The sequence below is a fragment of the Nilaparvata lugens genome, chromosome 3, assembly GCF_014356525.2.
Source record: "Nilaparvata lugens isolate BPH chromosome 3, ASM1435652v1, whole genome shotgun sequence".
NCBI lineage: Eukaryota > Metazoa > Arthropoda > Insecta > Hemiptera > Delphacidae > Nilaparvata > Nilaparvata lugens.
This window is the reverse complement of record NC_052506.1, coordinates 47,810,876-47,834,412: the sequence shown is the minus strand read 5'-3', so window position 1 is coordinate 47,834,412 and position 23,537 is coordinate 47,810,876. Positions and strand designations below refer to the sequence as shown.

At 34.8% G+C, this 23,537-nt stretch overlaps 1 protein-coding gene across 1 annotated transcript in view; it reads left to right on the top strand.

The window, feature by feature from the left end:
- Window positions 1-217: 217 nt before the first annotated feature.
- LOC111057576 (hemicentin-2) overlaps window positions 218-23,537 on the top strand; it is a 280,587-nt gene continuing 257,267 nt past the window's right edge. The window contains exon 1 of the mRNA XM_039423908.1: window positions 218-630. Coding sequence (XP_039279842.1) covers window positions 552-630 — 79 coding nt within the window. The 5' untranslated portion in view covers window positions 218-551. The remainder of the gene's footprint in view (window positions 631-23,537) is intronic.

Here is a 23,537-nt window from a genome sequence, read left to right as displayed (position 1 = left end):
TCTCTATTAGCTTTCTGACAATACTTTCTGAATTTCCCGTCTTTGTGACTCAATAAAGTACATAATAATTCCAGTCTTTTTAATAAGATGTAAGGAGAGTAGCAGCACAAGGAAACCTTATTGGATGGCGTGAATTGCAGGGAAAATTTGAAAAGGGGAGGGAACTTTTGACGCTGAGCATTTGGGGTTGCCGCTCTGACATGGGACTTGACTCCACAGACGTGGAATGGTTCAGTTGAGAAGCGGCTGCGGATCTCGTGTCTTGTTCATGAAAGTGCCGGCTTGATGCAGTCACGAGTTATCTGATAACGGTGACAAACGTGTTCAACAATGTTCTGTGGAAAAGACTAATCCTGGATGAAATTGGATCAATAAAAGTTTAGAAACAATAACTTTATTATTGATGTGGCATTTCCACATGTCATAAGCCTATTACTTGATAAATGTTTATACAATAACTATTTGAAATTTCATTGTCATTTCAAAAGTGACTGGAGATGAGAATGATCAGTGTTTTTCTTAATCTTGCTGTGAATTGAGCCTTGAAGATTATGGATAGACGACGATTGGCACATTTCATCTGTTGGCATGCTTTTTTGCTGAGTCTTGTGAAGCAGTCGTATGCTAGTGGTGAGTATATAGCCTACGTCTGTCAGGACGGCTTTCATTATACTACAATGAATATTATGTCATTTCAGTGATTTCCATACCCCGACAAGTCAACGTCCATCTGCTCAGAGTAATCTTCTATCCAATCAATATAGGGTATGGGAAGATATACTGTATATATATGAGATTCCTTTTTATTCATTTGGGTTATCATTCTTATCAGAGATTTCGTGATCGGATAAATTCTGAATTCACATTCTTCAACTATATGATAATAGAATATTGTTCCATCCAATATTTTAATAAATGCGTTTCGTATTCATAGTCAATAAATGAATAAATATATATACATATATAGCAAAGCATATATATATATATGACATTGTTTTCAAACTCTTGTTATAAGAGCTTTAAGAGTTATAAAAAACCAAGAGTAAAAAGATTTAATTATAAGAAACTTTAATAGTTATAAGAAAATTTCTTCTTACATGTGCAGTATCTGGCTGAGCCTCTGGTTGATAAAGTTGTAACATATACTCGTATATTATCTTTATGTGAAGGGAATTATAAATGCATAGATCCATGTATGAACTACAATCAAATCATCACATTCTCCGACAGGCACTTTCAACTGAGTGAGAAATTTTTATTGTTCTGAACACTTCAACTTTTTTGGTCAATATTTTGTTTTAATCTCGATAATCTAATGAAAGTAGGCTCCAATTTTCAACCTTCAATTTTCCTATTCCATAGAGAGTGTAAATATATTACAACATATAATATATCACTCATATATTATGCTTTGAATGGATGATGATCCATATTTTCCCTTCTAATGAATTCCTGTTAAAACAGCCATATTTTGAAGCACATGTCTCCTTAAATAACACGGTCAAGAGATGAGTTGGAAAATTGAATTTCTAAAAAGATAGATGGAATCAGTAGACTCATTCCTTAGAGGATACAAGGGAAATTTCAAATACTTTTCCAGCAAGGCATCGATGAGAAAGAGAATGAACGATTGAATGAAGCTTTTGAACATTGATATAAATATACTTTATGTGCATGCATTTTTGTTTATGGCATTGTTAAGCTTCATTTTTCTATTACTGAAGGAAACTTACTATTTCTCAACTTGATTAAAAAGTTGCCAGAGTTCTATGCAAATGTATGTAGGTCAATTTATCATTCCCACTCTTTGCAATTTGGTAACACCCTCAGAAAAATGTGATTCTCACATTAGTTAGTGTGTTGTTGTTATTCAACTCATGAACTGGATATCAGCATATCTTTTAAAATATTTGTTTCAAGTCAGAAGATGAAATGGAGTTTGCTAAAAATATGTTTTTATACGAATGAAAACTATTCAGTAAAAATAACCAACAATTCAGCAAGGGCAAAATATACCAACAATGCTCTCATTCTCGTCTATCAAAATTTTATTTTTCCAAGAACATGAATGGGAAAATATTATTTGTGTATTGTGGAACACGAATGAGAGCTGTGTGCAGATTGTAGATAATGACAAGCAGACAAGCAGTGGTCCGCGAGTACAGTAGTTGACAGGTAGTCGTGTAATTTATGGCAGCTTCCTGCACGGATTGTGAAATTTCCTGTTCCTGCAAGGTGCGAGGGTGGTGGGTGCTAATCTGTTCCTCTCCTTCAGTCGTTAGTAGCACAAGGGTCCATCAATATATTATGTGCGGCACGTTGGCATGTATCTCGCTTATATGACAGCTTCGTAATCGATAGGCCATCAAAATTGCAGGTGAGAGTTTGCCATCAATCCGCATTATGGTCGCTGGACTCTCAGCTCACAGCTTTGTCAGGTCTGCTGCACTTCTGTCGAGTCAGCTCAGCCGTTCCACTACTGCTTCCGTTTTATATTTTCCATACTATATTCGTGACACACATCTCCTACCTCCTCCCATTTCATAGCTCATACTACTTCAACACACCTTCCAGAACTTTGCTTTTTGATGACCGACAATAAATTTTAAAACCTTCCAATTTATTAAATGAATTATTTCCATCATCATCTATCATGGACTATGCTTCTGGGGCCTGTTTAATATTATGCATTATTTTACTGACCCATTTATTGGATGGGTAATAATTTTCAATCATCATCTATTTCATCAACATGGCTTGATGATTGACGTTATTGCTTTCGTTTAGCGAAAGCAATAAATATACTGAACGATTTTTTACTCATGATACATTATGGAGGGAAATTTTCTATTCATGTCGTATGCGAGAAATAGAGGATGGACTTCTTCTCTCGAAATCATTGCTGCAGAAGAATTTTATCCATTGAAGCCAGTTCTAAGAAAATGTTTCATCTTCGAAAAGAATCAACTGGTTCCATGACTATTATGTGAAGGAATGACGACAATAATCTTGGATAGGTAAAGAATTCAATGACTTTCTATGATAATTATTCAAATAAGTAATATTGCTAAAACTTCAGTAAAGTTTGATAGCACTGTGAACTAGACTTGAAAAAGGTATCTCCTACAAGATATCATTGAGACAATAATTATCGATTTTATGATATGGAGGAGGGTGGAAAAGAGGGCTGTTTTTAAAATCCAATTCCATAGCCAGGAGTATTATTCATGAACATTGACATTACATATTGATCTTGATTGTTATAGGGAGAATTATAATATAAGAAGTTCATAGATGAACTAACTGATCCCCATTCCCTTAGACAAACTTTTTTCAAGAGGATACTGGAAGTGGAAGATAGAGAGAGTGTAGTTATTGCTGAATTATGAGCCAGGAAGTTATTTATGAGAGAATTCGTTATTTATATTATGTAGCTATCAATAAAGCTCCACAGAGAGAATACGAATATTAAACATTTCTTGGAGCCCTCAAAATCGAGCATACTATTTGTAGTTAGTCAGGCGATCAAACAACTGGAATCGGAATGTTCAGAACGTTGTTAGGGAATAAATTTGATTTACAACGAGTTGGAACGCTAACAGCGCAATATGGTAGTTGTCCAATCAACGGAAATAGCATTCCACGATGGCTGATGTTATCAATCAACGCAGGCAAAAGTTTAGATATTGGTAGGTATGGTTTCATTAAGCTGTTGTCACAGCGTTCGAGAATAATATTCCACTTTTCGATTAATTTAGCACGCGCAGCTCACAGTGTGAAACCACATGCTCGTGGCTTTCAGATCGGCCCGCTTGATTTGATTGCTATCTTGACTTCTATGGCATTGTGTTTTCCAATCACCCAAGTGATCAATTCATTTGTAATTTTGTTTGATTTGGGGAGAGGATGTGTGTATCTGTTCCATTCCTCACTTGACCCAAAATTCAACTGGGTTGATAATCAATAAGAATATAAAGAATGATTCCGAGATGTACAATAATATCATAACGATCAATATTCTAATAGCTGAATGCCATGAGGAAGCATTATGCAGTAAATATAATTCTGCCTTGAATAATTCTAAAATATGACTTTCAAACTTAAATCTCATATCACTACAGAGATTCCTTGGCTCACTACAGAGATTCAATCAAATCATGAGGGCCCAAATAGGGTGAAATCACGAAGAAAATATTTCTTGGAATGACCTTACAGGTAATTGATACAAGAAAAGGTTTCATTAATTTGGGCACTATAATATTGGACATACAAGGTTCGACCTATACTGGTGAAGAATTGAGAAGAAAATGAGAGGATAGAGGAGGGAAATTATTGAAGCTATATGAAATTTATGTATTATTCCAGTTATTATTAGAAACAGCCATTACATTATATCACTGGTTCTCAAACTTTTTTTTCAAGCCTCCCCTGCATAATTCAGCTGTAAGCCGGACCCACTACATGTATAGGCATAGACTACTATACATGTTGTACATATACCTACATATTTTACACTCAATATTTATTTAGTTGAGTTTTGCACATTCTATACATAACCCAATCTTGTAATAGTTTCAATCATAATAAAACAACAAATTCTATACAAACAATAAATTATAATGTATTCAGGTACTACAGCTACTATAATACATAGTTGTTATTTTTGTTTCTCATAGAAATTAACAATACATAGAGCGTCAGTGTGAAGGATGAGCTTGTTTTTTCGCACAGAGTTTGTTGAGACTCCGATAACGCTACTCTTAAGTTCCTGGGTCACATCCATTCTTGGTCTGTATTCACTTTTCATGGCAGCTAGAGCAGAAACCCCAGTTTCACACGGATAAATTGTAGCAAATGGAGTCTATATCTTCAATGCCTTCATTGCCTTTATCTTTTAATGCCTCAAAATTGGGTGTTCCTTTTGCATACCAATCCAGAAGGATGTAAGAGAATATTCTTCAAACTTCATTTTAAGCGCAGAGTCACCTTGGAGATCAATGAGGTTTTCTTTTTATATCATGTTGAGGGAGCACTTATTGATTGAGAATTTGAATTTGACAAAACGGTTGATATAAATATTACATGAGTAAAAATTACTCACATGTAATTTTAAAAATAGAAAGATTGCTTATCGTAATTATTTTAGAAGTAAATTTAAAACATTTTCCAACTAAGCTTTGCGCCCCCCCCCCTGAGCATTCATTACGCCCCACACTTTGAGAACCACTGCATTATATGATTTCCAGTAGTGTAGTGATTATAACTGTTGTAGTAACAACAGGATTGAATTGATACGATACTATTCATTGGTGTATAGTAATGCCATCCTTCATTGTGGAAGTTATTCTAGAACAGATGGTTGATGCTCAATGGGATAAACATGTAAAGCTTGCATTGTGATATTTTACTAGTGGAAGAACACTCTTTTCTAGCTTCGAAACCATACATGGGGAGCATGTTCGATGTATATTCCGGACCACATAATTTCAAATCTGGGTTGCCATTAGTATATTTGACTTCCTTTTGGCCGAGGAGCTTAAAGTATATATTGTGTTGAAAGATCAGCTTCATCCAGAGATTGTGGTTGGACGGTAATGGCGTGGAAAAGATGCACTTCATTCAGCAGCGAAAAGAACAGTGGTGAATAGAGAAGCAGTGTGGACCAACGCGAATTGCTTCAGCTACTGCCACACTGACCACATAACACATATACACCGCCACCTGCATATAGACACTATATATTTGGCACACACACACACACACACACATCATTTCGGAATTAACTGGCTGTTGGTGCTACGAGTGGAACCGGGACGACCTTTCCAGCGGCTGGACAGATTCCAGCAGGGTCCAGATAGTCTTCAGTAGGGGGGTGGAGGTGTCAGAAGGGGTTCTCAAAAAGAGGGGCTTAGCGCGAGCAACTTGTATGCAGGACAGTGGGAAGGGGGGGTACTAGAGAAGCACTTGTCGCTGACCCCTCGATAAATCACACACGCCATGGACAGCTTCAAAAGCAGATATGCCTCTTCGCTTTGCTCTGCTCTGCTCCTCTCATAATCTGTGCCTTGTGCGGTGCGCCCCACACGCACTTGAGTCTCGCCAAAATTCGCTCCCCTAAATCAAATTAGAACCTTGTAAACTTATCCCCCTTCATAGCAACTGATCTGATCCTCTTTAATACAGTGGAACAGTATTTTCACTCGATAATATCAAACGATTCCCTATCAATAGAATTTACAATAATCAATTGATGAATACAATCGTGATTTTCACTCTATTATATCCTTTCCTAAATGAATAGACCAATAAATGAGATGGCACCGTCAGAAATTATCGTTATGTTTTTTTTCAATTCAGTAATGCTAGTAGGATAGGAATGATGAAGCAGAATTATCAACGATTATGATGTATGATATATTGAATGGTCAAGCATGCAGTAGATGGATCTTTTCTCTACGAAATGAGATTGTACAATACATTTTTTATTACTTTCCATGCCCTACTACCATAGGTAAGGAAAGTATTGCTTTCCAAAAAAAATTAAGGTTCCCCAATTTCAAGTTTTCTAGTTTTCCCCGTTTCAAGGTCCCCTGAGTCCAAAAAAATGATTTTTGGGTGATGGTCTGTGTGTGTGTATGTGTGTATGTATGTATGTGTGTATGTCTGTGAACACGATAACTCTATTCCTAATTAACCGATTGACTTGAAATTTTAAACTTAGGGTCCTCATACCATAAGTACCCGACAATAAGAAATTCAATAAAATTTAATTCAAGATGGCGGATAATTACTAAAAAACCATGTTTTTCACGGTTTTCTCAAAAACGTCTCTAACGATTTTCTTCACATTTATACCATGGGTAGCCCTATTAACTGGTAGGGCTATTCATAAGCCCTATTAACTGACATGAGTCTCATCTCTGGGAAAATGAGTCTAATTCCTGGGAAACTAACGGGGTCCACCCCATCCTTGAGAAATGGACTTTGTAAACTGACATGAGTCTTTTGTCCTTCTCGTGCTTGAGGTAGGTAGGTAGAGCAGTTTATGAAAAGAACACATAGTCGAGATATTTCATCTGTAGAACAGCTGTTTTGACGACTTTTAATAAATCATCGAATTTCACAATTTACACAAAGGAAAAAGTACTCTGAAAACAATTATATATACACTTATACAGTAGTCTGATCGTAGTTTCAAATATGTTGCCGCCAATCGTCATTATATTATCCCCCTTAATTATTCTCGTTTAAGAATGAGGCTTACAGTTCAAGCAAGGAAAGTTGTGTGAGTGTACCACACCAGATTTTTTTTAACAAGTTTAAAAACTTCTGATTATTAATACAGTAATTTTCAGTTATCAGTGATGATTCAGTGAAGTATTCCTATTCAATTTGGTTTTCTAAATTCCTAGTTTATATATATTTTGAACTCAAAATTGGACAAAAATCATGAAGTGTAAACATAACCTATTTTTGGACAATTTGGATCCCCAATCACACCCACCGTTAAGAGAAATGCCAAACCGTCGACTTGAATCTTAGACCTCACATCGCTCGGTCAATGAACATAACTAAAAAAAATAATCAACTTCGATGCACACATTGAAAAGTTATTGAATGTCAAAATTTGAGGCTCGATTTTTATTTATAACTGTTATGCTTTTTGAATAAATTATCAGATCAGTATCAAACATGAAATATGAAACAATACCTTTACTTTAGAAATAAAGCAAGAATTCGAACTTCGAGTGAAAATTTACAGTTGCGTGGTTTATTTATTTAGCGTATGGCAGATACTCAACAAATATATACAGTAGCTCATGAGTCTCAAATGTCTAGATATACACTGTACACATCCAAATTCTTTGAGATGTTGTGTTGTTCTCGGTCAGGAGAACATAAGTTTGTCTGTCCGCTATTATTTGCTAGTTCATTTAGCGTTACCCAATGTGCACCATGGAGGCGAACTAGCGTTACACATAGTCTCGAGCTAGTAGAGTAGAGTCTTATTTTATTTTCTTCTTAATAATAATAATAATAATAATAATGATTTTATTTCCAAAATTGATATATGTCTCAATTCATAATAGTTATAGTATAAAATCATTCTATTAATTCCTTAGAAATAATTCGATAATGGAGATGGAATTTAAAGATAATTTAAACAAATCAATAGCCGTAGTTATCTCTGCAAGCAAAAGATCAGCTACATATATCAATGCTTTTTGTTTAACTCTTGTGGCTGAACGGCGATAATGAATGTTCCGTATTTACATTTAAAGGTTAGCTACGTTCACTAGACAACACACTTTACCTACTATTCTCAATTGTAGTGAAAACAGTTACTCGACCAAGTAAGTAGAGTAGAGTTAGCTCAAATCAATCAAAATTTTTATTCACAATACAAACAATTGAGGGTCCTGCCAAACCCGAAGGCGGGTGCCCAGTTACAGGTAAAAGTTATGTAAAAGTTTTAAACGATCAGTAATCTTAAGGTGCGTACAGACCTTGAAGGTCTGATTATGAAAATTATCTCTATATTAAAACTTATAAAACTTTCTATCATGGCTTATTGAAAGACTGTTCATGATCAGTTGCCTTATCAACTTCAATATTGCGAATTCGACGGAAATGTAGCAGCTAATCATCATAACTAAAGCCTGGTTTTCACTAGTAGAGTTAGAGGTAGAGTAACTGGCATAGAGGTATTATGCCAGTTACTCTACCTCTAACTCTACTGGTGAAAACCAGGCTTTAGTTATGATGATTAGCTGCTACATTTCCGTCGAATTCGCAATATTGAAGTTAATAAGGCAACTGATCATGAACAGTCTTTCAATAAGCCATGATAGAAAATTTTATAAGTTTTAATATTGAGATAATTTTCATAATTAGACCTTCAAGGTCTGTACGCACCTTAAGATTACTGATCGTTTAAAACTTTTACATTTCAAACTATATTTATATAAATACTCCTTGTTTTTTTTCGAATCAATGTAGTAATTTTCGACATCTATTCAAGTGGTAGTTTAATTTGGGGAATGCGAATATGCATTCTAGAATTTGCAAAGTGCCATACGGACGGTGGGATGGTTGAGAGCTGAGTCTGGAAGCAGTTCAGCAATAACTTAATACAACGATGCCGGAGCAGAAGTTTTACTCCTCCTCTGCGCAATGCGTTATAATTAAATTTCTTGGTGCTGAAGGGGACCACAAAGTGACTGCTGACTGTGCTGATTACATGCTTCAAAGACCAGGCTCTGATCAAATTGCTTGCATGCTTGCCTGTTCGAGTAAACATTGATGAGCTTAGCGGGAGGATCGAGAAAAAATGTCAAGAAAAGTAAGTTTTAAATTTCTTCATGGATATTCTGTAAGTTTTGTGATACAATTAAACTCATTTTGAATTCTTCACTTTTTCAAACATTTTTCAAAAAGGACATTAACAATTTTTGAAAGTTCTTGAAATTGAAGTTTAAAATATACTTTTAAAACTTCTTAACATCCTTATTAGAGTTTTTTAATAGGTAATTATTCTTCATTAGAAATCTCTGAATTTCACCATGCAGACTACTTCAATAAAAGTTTTAAGACTACGGCATATAAATGTTTGAAGCCTTAAGCTTTGCGAACTGCAATTTGCATGACGGCGATGGCGACGATTTCAATATTTTAACCTCTGATTCAAAATTGTCTCGCTCCCCCCGCCATTATCGTCAAAGCAACTGTAGGAATAGATAACAATAGAAATCCAAAGATCTTGAGTCAGTAGTCACATAAACCAATTCTCTCTCAAGAAATTCACATCACATTGAAAAACGATGTTTGCTCTTCAGAGTGAATAATCTAAGTGACTACGTTGAATAAGAGATAGAAACTTCCAATTCTTTGAATTATACTTCCATTATAATAATTGTTGATACAGCATTGATAGGTAAATCCATGCAGCTCTTTTCAAAATATCCACATAAGCGTTGGCTTTGAACGTATCCTTCCAGCCTTTATCATGATATACTCGGCTATGATGAGTCTATCATCACAGCTCCTTCAAGAATCTTCACACCACATTCACACTGATTCCAATCTATCTCATTTCAATCTATTTGTTGACCTCGATTTACGTTTGTGGTCTAGAGATAGTGGTGTGGGATGTAGTTTTTACCAAAAACAAGATTAACACGTGAGATAGCACAAAAACAAAGTGCAAGTATGCGTGGTGAGCATAATAGAAGGTGTTCCCATTGAGGGAGTTTGTATGGCAGTCAGGCTCTTGGATTGGAGTGTGAGTACCATCCTAAGTCATCATTGTGTGGTGTTGGCCTCGTGTGATGATCATCTCGTTTGAAAAGGCAAGTTGTTGGACAAAGGGCCGCTGGCCCGGCTGCTCTCACCTGAATAGGCCTCTGCTCTGCTCTGCTCCCTGCCGGACGAACGCTTTTCATCGCAAAGCCCGCCCTCACATGATTTATGAACTTGTAAAAGGTTGTTCTTCGATAGCGCGTGCGATCGATTTTTAATGCTCACCAGCGTTTCCTCCTGGCATTAACTAACAATAGAAATTTTCCTTCAGCCAACAAAAATAGAGAGAGAGAGAGAGCGCTCTGTGTCTAACACGCAAAGCGACAAATTTCCCTTATTGACTTTTGCCGAAGTTTGCGCTTTCCCAATAGCATCGATCAGAAAGTTGCACACGAGCTGAACACCGCAACGGCTGGAAATTTATCATCGACAAATAAACTTCTACTCCGGATTGTGAAGGGTGACCAATGAGGGGCTTTTAATTTACTATAATTATTGAATCTCCAACGTTAATTTCCAACGAAAGTTGATGGTTTCTGATAAAGAAATAATCCAAGTTAGAGTACAAAACCTTTTCAAGCGGAGATTTTATCAAGCTGTTTATGTATTTAGCGTATGACAGCATACACAACACATTTATAATCACAAAATTCGAAAAAGAGAACAATAGAAAATTCATAGATAAAACGAATAAAAATATCTTAGTCACTTTTGACCTGGAAATTAGAGGCATGCTTCCAGGGTATTCATGGCTGTGCAAAGGCTAAAAATAAACTTTTTATTCGTGATATTTTTCAAAGTTTTTCGATTTGTATGTCATCAAGCTATCAAAATGAAAAAGTTTTCTCAGGAAAATATTTTTTTCCGATCTTTACTTTTTGAGATATGGGCGCCTGAAGTTTGAATTTTTGGGACAGAACATTTCAAATTCGGTAAGATATAAATCCATGAGATTTGAAGGATGGATTCTTCATGGTATTGTTGATCTAGTGAAACAAAAATTCTCTAAAAATATCAATTTTTGAAATAGTTATTCAATTTACCAAAAATAACTCAACTAAAAGTTATTTTCTGTTATTTTTAGTAAATTGAATAACTATCTTAAAAATTGATATTTTCAGAAAAAATTTGTTTTACTGGATCAACAATACCATGAAGAATCTATCCTATAGATCTCATGGATTTATCTCTTGCCGAATTTGAAATGTTTTGTCCCAAAAATTTAAACTTTAGGCGCTAATATCTCAAAAAGTAATGATCTGAAAAAAATTTTTCCTGAGAAAACTTCCTCATTTTGATAGCTTGATGATATACAAATCCAAAAACTTTGAAAAATATTACGAGTAGAAAGTTTATCTTCAGCTTTTGCACAGCCTTAAGTAGGCTATTGATGCTGGTTTAGCCACCAGGAAATCTTCCTGTGCACCCGTGTATGCTGATCTGGGGCACTCCTCCACGATGTGTCTCACAGTCTGGACTGCTCCACACTCACAGAAAGGGGAGTCAGCCTTCCCCCACTTATGCATCAGATAGGCACATCTATCATGACGAGTTGTGAGGTACCTGTACAATGTTTAAGGCATTGCTACAAGGCATGTGAGAAACAATAAAAACTGATATTCCGCACCTGTGTCTGCACACAAACTCACATACAAAATGATGTTGGATGCGATTTTTGTAGCTGAACAATTTCTAATTCAGTTTATTCGATTTATTGAAAAGGTTATTCAATATTAAAATAGACTCTCCATATTTGCTTTCTAATTTCAATATAATACATGTCAATGATAGCTGGTCGTTACACTTTTTGTTTGCTTGTGTCCCGATCCACAACTTGAATCACTACAATTCATCAATAAATAGAATCGTAGCACCTTTCAATCGCTTCTCTCAGCACCTAGATATCTTCTTGTTTTCTCATGAAATGTTTCATAAGGTGTTGAACAATCTGTATTGAGTTATCTGTGTTAATGGTAATATTATTATTCTATCGTCTTTTACTGTGTTTTGATAACAAGTTACTTGTTCACTGAACTTTTTATCACTGATTATAGATTGAATCCTCTAACATTTTTTGGTCATGATTTAAAAAAAAAATTGTATAATTTTTCTTTAATATTCTGTAAATATCATATTTCTTTTCTCAATAAGGTACTTGTTTTGCGATTGTAAGACTTCTTAAATTTGTATTTTTGCATATAAATATTATTCTTTATAGTGAACTACTTGCCTTCTAGCTCTTTGAGTAATGTTACTTGAGATTCATAATAATCATACAATAAGTAATTAATTAAATTCAATGGATAATCTGCCAATAATATGGGCGCCACCAAGTCCTTTTTGACTAGGAAAATGATAGTTGATAATAGACCGAAGCGAAGCTGAGGTCTTAATTTCGACTCGATCGGCTTTTGTCTGTTTGTTTGTTTGTTTGTACCGCAGTTACAGTCGAAGTTATTGTCCGATTTGGATGAAATTTGGTTTGCAAGTTCTTTGACACAAGGCGCAGAAACGTATGTGTAACGATTTTTGATAAGACCTCTGGTTTTTTGTAATTAAAAAAATCGCAGACCAACTCCATCCGGTAGTGTTGGATCTCGAACTGTGGCACCCATGTTCGAATCTCATTTCGACCAGATTTTTTTTGCAAAAAATACTTTGTTCTATCTCATTCTAATAATATAAATCATTATAAAATAAATTATTATGAGAATATTAGATTCATTATTATTATTATATTATTATTATTATCATTATTATTATTACTGGTAGTCCTGTGAACAGTAGACCTCGCTCAAGAATACAACTTTCAATCTAATGAGAATGGCCAGTACAGTAAATACAGTATATTGTGAAGATTTAGCCATGTCTTCTATTATTTTCTCCATTAAAAATGCTAGAGACACTGTTTCCAGAGACACCGGACTTATCAAGGAGGTACTTTTATATCTTCTCCATATTTACAATATTAATATATTTTACAACTTTTCTGATAATTAATTATAAGAAATCGGTCAACTGACGGAAAAATGGAATGTGCAGTAGGCAAATTAGACAATGAATCGTCTCACAGACGATGGTGAGACGGAAAATGATTCTAAATAAGATGGGTTTGTTGGTGACAATGATAGGAGGTTGCTAATGATGCTTTTCATGAAAAGAGAATTCAATCAGGACCTGACTAAATGTTATGGCTTGTTATGCCTATGCAGAATGTTAATGCTCACAAATCAGTTTCCGATCTCATACCAAAAGGAAAACAAAGAAAATGTCACTTTAGAGCGACACAAAAATGTAAAAAAAGTGCATACAATACAATAATTATTATTGTACCTGATAAACTGGAAATTCAGTTAAAAAATAACTGAAATAATAACTGATAGTTATGAATAAAAGAAGTTGGAGATTGAAGAAATGCTCATGATGTTAAATATTGTCTACAACTAAAATAGTTGTTGATTTATTAGTTGATTAATTTTTATGATGGTGAAAATAGTCCACAACTAAAACAGTTGACATATCTCTAACATAGACAATAATAGTTATTTATGTATTGAGAGCGTAAAACTCGACTTTATCGCTTGAATCACATAGACATTTTTTTCTACAACTGCAGTATTGGATACCAATACAATAAAGAGTTTTGTATCAATAATTTATCCAATTAATTTGATAAATCAATTAACAATAAAACATAATCATAATAATTCCAATATTATCATAATAATTCATTTTATAATGATTCATATTATTAGAATAAGATAAAACATAGTATCATTTGCAAAAAAATCTGGTTGAAATGAGATTTTAAAGGTGTCCCACAGTGTGAGATTCAATGCTCCAGCTCTATACACTACCGTGAGTTGTTAATACTGAAAGCGAAAAAGTAAGAACATGAATTGCTGTATCTTCAAAGATACGAAAAAGTAACTTTTGAGGTTAGTCTACGGTTTTTTAAATATTACAAAAAAATCGGTGGTCTTACCAAAAATCGTTACACATAAGTTTTTGCGCCTTCTTTCAATGAACTTGCATACCAAATTTCATCCAAATCGGACAATAACTGCGACTGTAACTGCGGTACAAACAAACAAAGAATCAAACAGACAAAAGCCGATCGAGTCGAAACTAATATATTTAGGAGGTTCTGGTTGAATGTTATGGCTTCATCTCAATCACTGATTCTTTAAGACTAGGTTGGGACGTTCTCTCGATCCTCCATTTATAATAGCCTACTGTGTCTACCTGTCGCTCATATGTGGGGTTCCTCTTAGTAAGGGATCTGTGACTACCACCACTATTTGCCAATATTCATCTTTCCAGTATTGTACAATATTGGGGACTCTACTTCCAAACAGTTTTCTTTCGGAGGAATGAATAATCAAGAGTTTGTACTTGAATAGGAAATGAAGCTCTTTCAATAAAAATTATTTTCCCTGACTCTCAGCTATGGAACTGATTTACGAACAAGACATACAGCAATTCATGTTCCTACTTTTTCGCCTTCAGTATCAACAACTCACGGTAGTGTTGGATCTCGAACTGTGGCACCCATGTTCGAATCTCATTTCGACCAGATTTTTTTGCAAACGATACTTTGTTCTATCTCATTCTAATAATATAAATCATTATAAAATAAATTATTATGAGAATATTAGATTCATTATTATTATTATTATTATTATCATTATTATTATTACTGGTAGTCCTGTGAACAGTAGACCTCGCTCAAGAATACAACTTTCAATCTAATGAGAATGGCCAGTACAGTAAATACAGTATATTGTGAAGATTTAGCCATGTCTTCTATTATTTTCTCCATTAAAAATGCTAGAGACACTGTTTCCAGAGACACCGGACTTATCAAGGAGGTACTTTTATATCTTCTCCATATTTACAATATTAATATATTTTACAACGTTTCTGATAATTAATTATAAGAAATCGGTCAACTGACGGAAAAATGGAATGTGCAGTAGGCAAATTAGACAATGAATCGTCTCACAGACGATGGTGAGACGGAAAATGATTCTAAATAAGATGGGTTTGTTGGTGACAATGATAGGAGGTTGCTAATGATGCTTTTCATGAAAAGAGAATTCAATCAGGACCTGACTAAATGTTATGGCTTGTTATGCCTATGCAGAATGTTAATGCTCACAAATCAGTTTCCGATCTCATACCAAAAGGAAAACAAAGAAAATGTCACTTTAGAGCGACACAAAAATGTAAAAAAAGTGCATACAATACAATAATTATTATTGTACCTGATAAACTGGAAATTCAGTTAAAAAATAACTGAAATAATAACTGATAGTTATGAATAAAAGAATTTGGAGATTGAAGAAATGCTCATGATGTTAAATATTGTCTACAACTAAAATAGTTGTTGATTTATTAGTTGATTAATTTTTATGATGGTGAAAATAGTCCACAACTAAAACAGTTGACATATCTCTAACATAGACAATAATAGTTATTTATGTATTGAGAGCGTAAAACTCGACTTTATCGCTTGAATCACATAGACATTTTTTTCTACAACAGCAGTATTGGATACCAATACAATAAAGAGTTTTGTATCAATAATTTATCCAATTAATTTGATAAATCAATTTAACAATAAAACATAATCATAATAATTCCAATATTATCATAATAATTCATTTTATAATGATTCATATTATTAGAATAAGATAAAACATAGTATCATTTGCAAAAAAATCTGGTTGAAATGAGATTTTAAAGGTGTCCCACAGTGTGAGATTCAATGCTCCAGCTCTATACACTACCGTGAGTTGTTAATACTGAAAGCGAAAAAGTAAGAACATGAATTACTGTATCTTCAAAGATACGAAAAAGTAACTTTTGAGGTTAGTCTACGGTTTTTTACATATTACAAAAAAATCGGTGGTCTTACCAAGAATCGTTACACATAAGTTTCTGCGCCTTCTTTCAATGAACTTGCATACCAAATTTCATCCAAATCGGACAATAACTGCGACTGTAACTGCGGTACAAACAAACAAAGAATCAAACAGACAAAAGCCGATCGAGTCGAAACTAATATATTTAGGAGGTTCTGGTTGAATGTTATGGCTTCATCTCAATCACTGATTCTTTAAGACTAGGTTGGGACGTTCTCTCGATCCTCCATTTATAATAGCCTACTGTGTCTACCTGTCGCTCATATGTGGGGTTCCTCTTAGTAAGGGATCTGTGACTACCACCACTATTTGCCAATATTCATCTTTCCAGTATTGTACAATATTGGGGACTCTACTTCCAAACAGTTTTCTTTCGGAGGAATGAATAATCAAGAGTTTGTACTTGAATAGGAAATGAAGCTCTTTCAATAAAAATTATTTTCCCTGACTCTCAGCTATGGAACTGATTTACGAACAAGACATACAACAATTAAATTATTTTCCACTCTGTCTCAGATTCAATTAACATTCTTATAACATCAATAATATGAATAAGTACATCAATGAAAAATACATCAAAACAGATACAAAACAAACAATACCAAAATAAGAATAAATACTTCAAATCAAATTCAAATGTGACATAGTAAAATAAGTCAATTACATAAGGTACAGTATTAAGACATTGTGGCCTAAATTAATCATTGTAACATTGCATATATTTTTATACATAGCCTAATTATCTGTAGTGCACTAACCTTTACTATAAAAAAACAGCCTACCTAATACTCATGAGTAATAATAATATGAATGACTGGTATTAAAATACTATATAGATTAGGCCTACTAATTGATTACCTTTTTAATGATCATTATTTATATTGCCCGTGATTTTCATTATTTATTCAATTACATAACGCTTTTTGAAATTTCAATTGAGACTTATGTCATCGATCTCTGTAAGATTTGAGTTTTGCTACTTAGTCGTCGAAATCCTTAATTATCACATGACAGATTTCTAAAATTCCTGGTTGAAAGAGCCATGCATAAAAAGTGCTGGTCTCCATTCTAAGAAACATATACCACATGCCATTCAAACTACGCATTCACAATTATTATTCAATCAAGCATGCAACAAGTTCGGACAATGGGCCTGTCCTTTTCGATCCTCATCTTTGTTCTTACTACCTGGAAACACTCAATACTGCAATACTGTGACTTATTACCATTCAAAATCAAGGAGAGAGCTTCTAAATTAATGACCACCCTGAAGCTGAATTTCGGAGAGGTCATTCACCCACGGTAGGGTAGCATATTTGGTGCAATAGTAATATATATATTAATATTTTTTTTTATTTTTTATTATATTCAATTGTATGTTGTTTTGTAAAGGAGACGAAACGGGGTTACCTGTAGTCTCAATAAATGAATGAATAATTCGAATGAACTCATAGTAATAATATTATCACACAATGTTGAATGATGTGAGAGAAGAGAATACTGTTCGGTAGGCCCTACCTACCTCTGTACAACGCGAATTATCCAGTAAAACATGGTAGTTGATAAAAGGCACTACAAGATAATTAATTTGGCAATCTATTCGTATCGTAGGGCCTGGTGTCATGGAGACAGAGAGGCAATGGAAGGCCGAGTTTAATATTGTCGTAGCTTAGTGATTTACGATCGAAGATGCGACTAGGAGCTTGTGCGGAGTGTTGTTACTGTTGCGAGCGCGCCCCTATATAATTATTTTCTTAATACTGAACATTTTGAAACTCCATTCCTTAACCACCCCATATCACTTGTTTCCTCTCACGATCATTCAATAATCATCTTTATTTTCTCTTTTCTTTCTCATTCTCTCTCACTAAAGCAATTATGATTCAGTTTCCTCCTTCACTACCACATAAAACACGGAAATCACTATGCTAGAATAGATCGTTCGGGGGAGACAATGAGTTATGTGTGTATACGTTGACTTGATCCTAAGATACACTCAATTTCTTGACAAATATCCTTGGAAATGTACAGTGCTCTTTGAATAATTGATGATCTCAATATCATCAACATGTTCAAAAATCAACCATTTTCTTGTAAGTTTGCTTGTGGTTGAATCAATATTAACTCACCCATAATGATAGAGCTCTTCTAAATGATTCAATTCATAGTTTTCTAAAAGAATTCAAATACACGAGAACTTCGGGAATCCAGACGTTAAAAATCATTATCGAATACCAATCATCCATATAATTGGTAAATTATAATTTACGTATAATGAACGCATAATGAATATTTTGTTGATTATCTTAAAATGTGATGTAAGAATTTTCAACAATTGGAACTCAAACGATATTCAATCAACTCAAATAATCAGATTAGACCTTTCAACTACAAAGTACTGTATAGCATTTCTGATTGTATTGTCAAGTTTCTCAATAACCTCACTGTTTGTAATGATAACACTCAACATCGGGTTTCTTTCAAACGAGTAGAATAACATGTTACTAGTCACTTGTAACATTATAAAATTCCAGTTGTGAATGAATTTTCAATAATGTTGAGCCCTGCATATATTTCCTCAATCTCATTTGAAAAACATTGACCCATGTGAAATAATCAGATCTAGAATGAAATTCATCGATGAAAAATAAATAATAATGGTAGTTCCATTAGTAACCAACTCTCACCATTTGTCATAAATGTTAATGAACCAAACATTTTTACATGGAAAAGTTGTAGATTGTGGATGTAATAGTTGCAACTATTCTTGATCATGCACTTTGATCGATCAATTATCGCATATATAACGCAATAGTCATTTCTGAAAGAGTTTCACAATAGCAACGTCAATATCACCCCAATTTTCCAAGAATAACCAAAAAACCATATTTTTCACTGTTCATTAATGTATTGATCTAAAAAATTACTCTTAACAGTGAATGATTCCAGTGGACCCAGTGGAAATTTCAGTATGAATATGAGATTGAAGAGGCAATTAATTATTTATTTGGTGAACTTTTCCCGGAAAATAGTTAACATTGACTGATTTCGGAAGATGAGGTGGACTTTTCCGGGAAGAATGTTGATTATTTTGTATGGTATTTCTCTCAATGAGGTGTATTTCAAAACCAATTGGGGAAATTTGTAGGCCTACTCAAGTGAATTTCCACTTACTAAAATAGATTTTCCATCAATTAGCTCGGGAAACATTGACTAAAATTCACCGTTCGTAGTCTTTAAAGCTTTGCCACCATCAAATCAAATGCTATTAACAAGAATTCAGAGAAACGAAATTATTCTCTGTTTTTGAAATAGAACACAATTGAAGTGGTTCTTTGACTCTGTCATTGAACTTGATAAGAAAGAGATTTCATAGAACTGACGTCACTTTCACAGTGCGTCGCTTCATAACGTCCTCTTGTTGATGGAGAAAAAGTGTATACACTCCAATATTGCGTTACTAAATTTCTCACAGAAGATCGAAGACGTAGCATTATATTGATATAATTATACATTTCATTCACAAGACTTGTTTCTCCAATAAAAAGTGAAGAGTTTAGTTATCCTACAATTTATGTACAGTATTCCCCCACAAAAAAAAGCGGAAGACAATGAAACCCTTCACTTTTGTTCTTTCATGTAAAATTGTTTAGTGACCATCAAACTCAGAGATTCATGAAGTTCATGAATACGATAATTAACAAAATAGTTGAGAAATTGTGCTTGGTGACCTGAAACTGCTGAATATACGTAAATCTGTCTACTGGTGACGACGAGGACTATTTAGCGACTTTATCGAGAACACGATAATTATTTGGTGTGCAATTTTTCAATAATGGAATACTTCCATTGAGATACGACCTGAAGCTACAACGATGAATCTAATGGAACTCATGTCACTGATGCATACATATTCCAGACACAACCTGATTGCACAAAATTATTCATTCATCACTGTACGGGGCTCAGAGCGTTATTTGTCTGATTGGGAATGTATTGAACGGTGTGATTGCTCATCAAAATGACACTTCCTTATTCTACAAAACTGGTCCAGCAAAATCGCAGTCAATAGAGCTTCCATTTGATAAGAAAATCTTTAATGTTCAAAAAGTGGAGTTTGGTCACCCTAGCATGCATTTCTAATCGTTTCCTCGGTTTTCAATATGAAATTCAATGATTCATGGATTTGATTTGTTCCGTAACATGAAAATTAAGTTTGAAAATAATTTAAAATCAACATGTTTCAATTAAGATTGTATCGGCTACACTGGAGCACTTAATTTTCTTAACATTATGTTTTTATCATTGAAGGCAGAATGAATAGATATCATCCTCCATGAAGAGTCAACATGAGAAAAATCACTGGAAACATTTTATGTCGTACAATAGCCGTCAATTAATTCATATCTCGAATAGTCCAATTTATCCCCATTTGTCGGTATTAACTTGAAATATTCTTTCATGTCAGATTGAGCATTGCGTAAGAATAAAGATGTATTAACCTTATAAAACATAGTGTATTTATCGATGATTCTACAATTAAAAAATATGAGCTTGTATCTCGATAATTCAGAATAACAGAAGAATATCACCACCCGATGTTTGCTTCATTTATGTCTGTTGTAACAGAGCTAAGTTCATGTTCAGTATATGAATCTACTATATTCACCAATAGCAGAAAATGAAGTCTACTGATGGATCAGGTGAAACATAGCCTGCAGAAGTGTGCATAATCAACCTCAACAGAAAAACAACTCCATGATAATAATGCAACTTGGAAAAGCTCAAAGAAAAACAATATGGATAGACAAATCAGAAGAAAACTCATGTTCCCTCCTAGATTTCAAAGAGTACCATTTCTCCATTCAAATCATGTTCTTTCGAATGCTTGTAGATTTCTCTGTTGCATTTTGTATGTGGAATATTCTACAGTGAACATTCGTATGCACATGAGTTGGAGAATATGAAAACACAATTTACACAGGATTGCATCGAGCGCCGTAGGTGTACATTTGAATATCTATATTTTGTTTGCACGGGCAAACAAGGTAAATTCAACAGTAGAGGAGATGCAACGTTATTTGGTTACTAACGGACATGGAAAGAGGTCAGGTTTTTGGTTGAACTGAGTAAATAATCGGCTAACGGCTTTCACACACTACACACAATAATTCCGCTAGCGCTTGCAGCTTGATTTGATGCTCGCCGACATTCCCTGTGTATTTCTCCGACCACCTTGGCAAGCGTTTCAGTCTGTTTAATTGAAATTTGGCACACAAGGTGACAGTGAAAACATTCAGCTATGAGCTGAATCAGCATAACTGGAATATTTCTGTTGTAGAATAAAGCTTGAATAGAAGCATCGTACGGAATATTTGGCATTCGTGGAACGCTCACTTGTTTCATTGTTGTAATTTTGTATTCTGGTAAATTATTTCGCACAAAGCTTTCTGAGTCAGCACTCAATTTATTCAACCTTTGTTAATTAGGTTGATGTTATTTTCACTCTAATAATTGATAACATCGTGAAGGTTGCTCAAACTTTTATCAACATAGAATCGAAATAGACTTGCTTCTATGTTCTTTTTGTCCCATATACATGAAATAATAATAAAAGTCAAAAACATGTTAAAGCCACAAACATGCTCGCTGTGCCAGTCCTCTTCTACTCATTTGGAGTGGTCAAGTGGAACAGAAACGAGCTCCAGGAACAGGACAGGGAGACTCGAAAAAGGATGCACATGGAGAGGAGTCTGCATCCCCGCTCTTCTGTTGACAGAATACACCTGCCAAGACATGAGGGAGGCAGAGGTTTGCTTGGTCTGGAGAATCTGCACAACAGGGTGGCCATACAGTTTTCCTACAGCATAAAAAGATGCTCTGACCCCCTGATGCAATTGATCCATGATCATGAAGTTGCAGGGGTGGGGGCATTCCTATATAAGGCCAGCACAGCATGCCACAGATGCCCTTGGTCTCGATTTCAACACTGAGTGGAAGGAAGGGCTTCAGCCTAATCAACTAAGGGCTAGAGTAAAGACTGCTGAGTCTAGACTTCTTTTGCGGCAGCATAAGGACAAGTCCTTGCATGGTGTCTTCTATAGGCATATTGAGGAACAGGGCTTGTCCAAAACGCTGACTTTTGCTTTTATGAAGTCAGCAGCCCTGAAATCTGAGACTGAGGGTTTCATACTGGCATGTCAAGATGGTGTAATCAACACCTTGTCATACCGTAGCAGAGTAATGCACATGGATGTCCCAGATATCAGTTGCAGGGTGTGTCATAGAGCACCAGAAACGATCATGCACATCTTATCATCGTGCTCTGTTCATGCAGCTGTCGGCTACATCCATAGACATAATGCTGCTCTGCAAGTGCTCTATTACCATCTTAGACACTCATATGGTATCGACAAAACACCAGTGCTGCCTTATGCCCCAGGGGAGATTGAGTCTGTTGTGGGGAATGAAAGGTGCCAAGTGTATTGGAATTACTCATTCTCCACCACCAGGCTTTTAAGAGCCACAAAGCCTGATGTTGTCCTCCTTGACATAGTGGCAAAGACAATGTATGTGATCGAGTTCTCAGCACCAGCTGGAGGCAACATTGTCAGCAAGGAAGAGGAAAAACAGGCAACATATCAAGACCTATTAATAGAGCTGCGCAGGTTTAACCCAGGCTATTCCATAAGAATGGTGGTGTTGATTATAGTAGTTTTGGGTGGCATGAGACCCTCGTTTTTGGTCAACCTTAAAACCATTCCAGCATGTGAGAGAGCTGCCACTGCACTCGCAGGTCAAATGCAGAAGGCTGTCATCCTTGGTTCATTACGTCTACTCAGGGCAAACGATTTAATGGTAACGGACCCAGTATGATTGTTTACCATATGGACATGTGGAGCAGTCACTCTGGAAAAATCGCTTGTCACTCTCCTTTGGGGGTCGGAGCCCAGGGGAAGAGTGCTCAAGTAAAACCTCAAACAGGATAATAATAATAACTTTATTCTCGAAAAGAAAGCACAAACAATAATTACAGAATCTGCAAAAAAGAAAATGAAATGATATGTTGGCAATAGAAGTAGAAGTAAGAATAAAATGCCTATATCATACAGTATCTATTTCAAAATACAAACAGCCCCTATCAAAATAAACATCAAAATTAACAGAATAGCAAAAGTAAAGGAAAGTTAGTATAACAGATGAACAAAAATGAAAGAATGGAATGGCTGTCCAATCAATAATGAAAAAACAATATATATAATAATAAGAAAGAAAAACTGTATATTAACATAACAGAATATTTCATTGCAC